We start from the raw sequence: 5,304 nt of genomic DNA on the forward strand, positions 1-5,304 counted from the left end.
TAAATCTAAATCCGTTTGTACGTAAAAAAACCACTTTCGAAGTATCTATCCGAAAACAAAACAAAGAGCGTGTGAAACAACGGTATTGACTTAACGAGTCAAAACCCTCCAAAAATCTCCCTCCAGTTTCTTCCAAATTTCTTTCCCAAAATACCCCTAAAATTCCTTCCGAAAATAGCCTCGTTTTCTTTTCTCTTTCCTCACCTTCTTATAAATATCTCCTCCAGACTGTCTTCTTCCATCGATTCATTTCTCTCTCTCTATCTCTCAAGATTCTCAAGATTCAAGCATCCGATGCCACGTGTAGACCTGGAAACACTCTTCCGCGGCAACAGCGGCGACCGTAGGATTGTCTGTGAAACACTATTCCCCGCCGATCAACGGCCTGAAAAGCGCGATCTTCCGGCGCTGGATCCCGAGCTCCCGGCTGAGTCGTTCCGGATCCCGATCAGGGACGAGATCGAATGGGTAGATCGGAACGCCTTCTTCGAGCGGAAGCGATCGACGAAAGGGATCTCGAATTGGGCGAATTGGAACCCGATCTCGAATCCGAAGTCGAAATCACAGCGGATCTCTTCCAATCTCAAGTCCAATTCCAAACCGTCCATCATCATCGGACTCCCCAAGCGCCGGGACACTGGACAGATGTGTCAGAATTTCCGGCGGAGCTGCCGGCCGGCAAGCATCCGGGAGCTTATGAAATCGGCCGGGCCGGGGCCGGTGACGGAGCCGGCGTCGCCGAAGGTCTCGTGCATCGGGAGGGTCCGAGCGAAGGATAAGGCAAGAGGGCACCGGCGACGGGATTCGTCCGTGACTTTGGCGCCGGCGGGGAAATCAGGGAAGGAGAAGGTAGGGTTGTGGGCGAAATTCAAAGCCGTTTTCCGGTTCCGGCAAAGACGACGATCGATGAAGTCCGAGGAGAACCCAGCGAACGAATCTTCTTTGCCGGTGAAGAGTTTTCCGGCGGACGTGGGTACGATTCCGGCGATGGAGTTCGCTGCTCCGGCGCCTGGTTTGGGCGGGCTGAAGAAATTCGCGTCGGGTCATAGGCCGGCGTCGTGGGGTGGTGACGTGGATCTCGATCTGGACTTCCACGTGGCGGATAAGAATGATTCCGGGAAAGGTTCGCTCAGGCGCCGGCCCTCGTTGGGCCCGGTGAACTGCGGCCGTGATTTCGGGGATGTGGGGCCCGCAACTTGCTGACTTCACCGGCAGCGTGGAAATGCGACTGCTCCGCCTACCCACTCCCGTCATTTCTTATCCGCCACGTGGCATCTCCGAGTCGTTTGTAAATAGTCGGGATTTTTTAAGTGTGTGGCATAAGGTATTTTGTTGTATGGTGGGACTTCCAAGTCAAGCTACCTCTTACAGTACACGTGTACAGGCTTATGTAGATCTGGACCGTTCATCTGGTGGGACCTTATGTGGATGGAGTAGAATTTGAAAATCTCACTCGATAGACTGATCTATGCCTTCCAATCGTTGGTTTCAGAACAGATGGTGATCGATTGAGATGATGTCCCAGTGGGTGGACGGTCATAATCAGACTTGTGTCTGTCAGGCGTTGGGTCGGAGGTGGTGGGTTGTATGGAAGCTTCTAAAGCAATGGATGTATTCTATAAGAGAAGATGTACTCTTTTTTGGAACAGGGTTTTCTGTTTGGCTGTTTCTGCATCATATGTTTGAAAACGCAACGAAGCACTGTCATTCCCGGACGGCAGATGAAGTTTCTGTGGGCGCCTGCTACCCTAGGTGGGGCCCACCGTGATGTTGGTGAGCAATCCACATCGTCCATTCGTTTTGCCCGCAGAGTTTAGGACATGAACTCGGCCGCCGATTGGGTATACCCCCAGACCTAGCTAGAGATGGACGGTCATTTCAGAGGTTCCAAGGGGTCCACTGTGATTTGAGGCTTGAAACCAAAACGTAAGCAAAGCATGGATTTAAAGGCTACGATTGAAAGCTTCAAGAGCGCCGCAAAAGTTTTTGATCAAGTTGATATTTAGGGCCCATTTGCGAGCGTGGATTCAGAACCCCTGGATTTGAAATCTTACTTTGTTATTGTGTTTGGCACCCTATATTCATAATGAACTTTAATCCAAAAGTAGCTATGCTGAAGTTTGAGTTTAATTAGTGGACATATATAATGTTTGACATAATGGTTGTAATCAGCCCGCTGAAATATATACTTTGCCTGAAAATGATGAAACTCCAAGTCTCGGATGGGCCACAAGCACAAGATCATGTCTAACTGGCAATATTTAATTGTTAATTTACATGGACAATGTTTGAATGGCACTGATCATCATATTAAAGTTATTATAGCGATGCAAGTGATAATTTAATTATTTTGGGATATCATTAGTGGGTTGTCTAATATATTAATAATCTAGTGACACACTTATTATATATGCATCTCTTGGAAAGATTTTAAATGTAATCCAAACTTTCACCATGAATTTAAAACCCCGTTTGAGGTGATTTGAAACCCCACTTGCTTTATGATGCCAAACCCCCTCAAATCCCTCAAATCCATGGTGCCAAATGACCTCTTATGCTTTTCCTTCATCTAGATCTAGATAACCTTATGAATATGTTAAATGGCAAATAAACATTATCTTAGGCTCACGAAAGTTTTCAACAATAAGATTTTAAGTCCTAGAGCATCACGTGATGTGGTCTACCTAAGCCTTCAATTTGCCTTCTTTTTAGGCTCCTGCTCTAAGATGGTCTATTAAAATAGATTAGTATGAACGAAACATATAGAACGCACTGAACCTCAATGCCCCTTCTGTGATCGTCCATCTCTAACGTGGTCTCAATAAGGATAATACCTAATCTGGCCACTCCCATGAGATTTAGGTGGATCCAAAGCTCAAGTGTACTATACTGTTGGAACATTTCGTGGGGTCACAAAAGTTTTGCAATTGGCTAATATTTTTGTATTTTCAACTTCATCCAAGTGAAAATGACCTTATGAACAGTTTCAGTGTCATATAAACATCAAAGTAAGTTATTAAGAAAATTTCACGGCACACATTTCCTACCATTTTTTTAATGAGATTTTATGTTTTCGTGCTTTCAGCTCATTCCAGAGGTAATGACCAGGAAGTAGATCTGTCTTGCTGTCGATTCTTAGATTTGCCTCGTAATACCAGCCCTACCTTGATTCTGTCACAATCAATTTACAATCCCCTACTTTTTAGAGTAGAAAAATCCTGCTTTCTTTTACCCATTATTGGTCCACGTCTTACTGACATTATCAGCACTGTTGCGTTAAATGCAGCGTGCGATGCTGCGGTCCAATTACATTACAAGACGCCAGATTTTACTACTTATATCAAGCAGAGGATCCGGGTTCCACTGAAATTGGGCAGGGAACGTGAGCGTCACCCTACCCCAGCAGCAGTGAAATGAGTGATTGGCTAGCAGTACATGGGGCCATACTCAGCATGAGACAGGCCACGGACCGATAAATCTCACCGTGTCATTTCACCACTATTGAAGGTAGTGTGGGGTTCACTACCCAATCAGGTATATGGACCCTACAGGGATAGTTGTGTTACACCCACTCCATTGATCTGTTTCACTTGCTATGTTAGGACAAGAATACAATAAATCTATGAAAAACAAATAAAAAAGTCAAGTGGGGCCACCATGAAAAGCAGGAGGGGCGGAATGCCAAATGATGAAATCTTCTCTAGGCTATAGAAGATTTTGGATTAGGCTACTGCTTGTGATTTCAGTTCATCACAATAAGGAATAACCTTATGAACGGTTTGGTGAGAAAGGTTTAAACTAGGGGCGCTCCATCTGGTCATCTGTAAAGGGCGGGACCTCCCAATCTCAACCCATTTGAGAATTGAGTTAGACCTTTTAGACTTTGACCCAACCCATTAAAGTTCGGGTCATGTGAAGCTAGGGTCCAAGTAAAAATAATTTGATGGGTTAGGTTTAAATCAGGTCTAACTAAGATATAAAAATTAAAATTGATTTGTCACAAAGATAATGTTTTAAATCATCCAATAAATGGTGCTATCAATATTCACAGTAAAAAGCAAAATGCTATAGAGTGGAACTGAATCATTTTCACTCCCACATGGCATAATTGTAAGGGCATCTAAATCCAGATGCAGATGCCGTTGAAATCACTGACCCAGCTGTGAATGAATCATAACCAAAGAATTTGGCTGCTTCAAAATTTAGACGGCCCACCGGGTGACTTCTAACCATTCATTTGGTGGCACTTAATTAGATGGTTAGAATTGATTAATTGATCTCTATTATTTTAGAGAGCATTGCTAAACATACAATCATAAACCCATAATATAAAGTGATAGTATAATTATTATGATTTTACCCCCACCAAGCCAAACATGAGAATTATTGATCAAATGCATATGTATTTAGTGGATGTTTAAATGAATTTTTATTTATTGCACTTTTTTATAGTATTATTGTTGTTATCACGAATCTGGTTGAACCCGCAGCTTCACCTGTAGGCTACTGAGTACCTACACTAGTAGAGAATAAAGGGCAATGGGAGAGCCAGTTGTCGCCAGAGACCATCCGATGCCTAAATCAGGTAGATGAACCTAGAGCAGGTGTGGCTGGAGTTAGGATTTTTGTACGTACCTTTTTCCTAAGGCAGGGAGTGTATGTATATGTTCTTTAGACAATCTGTGTATCTTAGTAAATCTGTTAAATACGCTCAAAGGATCCACATTTAAGTAGGAATCTACTTCTGAGAATATTTCTGATTCCTCCTTAGTTGTTGTGATTTTCGGTTGGGATCTCGTAAGATTAATCTTGGTCTGGTACAATGCGGGATTCTCTCCATACATTTCTCTTCTGAGGTTGAGGTTGGGTTGTTCAGATTGCTCGGTCGAGATGATCAGGTCTGTCGGTGAGTCTCATGATCAAGTTTCAAGTTTGACCAGTTCAGCTCGGCAGGTGAGTCTTTCATCGAAGCTCAGCTCAACTTCCTAGGTGGTCGACACATCGATAGCTCAGGGAAGCTGCTCTATTGATTCTTTGCCATGTGTTGTATGTCATTGGCTAGTTCGATTTTTTCCATAATAGTTGCCCCCTACTTCCGAGTTTAATATTTATGAGCTCAAGAAGTAAGAGCATGAACTAATCTACAAGTGGTCGAGAGTTTAGAATTTCAAATTGTGAGTAGATAGCTCAGTTCTTCCCTCTTTTTTTAATTTTGTCGCCTGGTGATGAGTGTGGGAATTGAAAAGGACGGCACTTAACATGGGAATCGAAAAGGACATAATGCCAGTTTCATCGCACGATGAG

The 5,304-nt window shown here is 43.6% G+C and overlaps 1 protein-coding gene across 1 annotated transcript; it reads left to right on the top strand.

Moving 5' to 3' along the window:
* Positions 1-294: 294 nt before the first annotated feature.
* Positions 295-1,203, top strand: LOC131234558 (uncharacterized). Its single transcript, XM_058231495.1, has one exon. The coding sequence runs from the start codon at positions 295-297 to the stop codon at positions 1,201-1,203; it is 909 nt and encodes a 302-aa protein (XP_058087478.1).
* The last annotated feature ends 4,101 nt before the right edge of the window (positions 1,204-5,304 follow it).

This window comes from Magnolia sinica, chromosome 19 (assembly GCF_029962835.1).
Source record: "Magnolia sinica isolate HGM2019 chromosome 19, MsV1, whole genome shotgun sequence".
NCBI lineage: Eukaryota > Viridiplantae > Streptophyta > Magnoliopsida > Magnoliales > Magnoliaceae > Magnolia > Magnolia sinica.

Excerpts from the sequence above, each read along its gene's own strand:
- LOC131234558 (XM_058231495.1), top strand. The coding sequence starts at position 295 with ATGCCACGTGTAGACCTGGAAACACTCTTCCGCGGCAACAGCGGCGAC.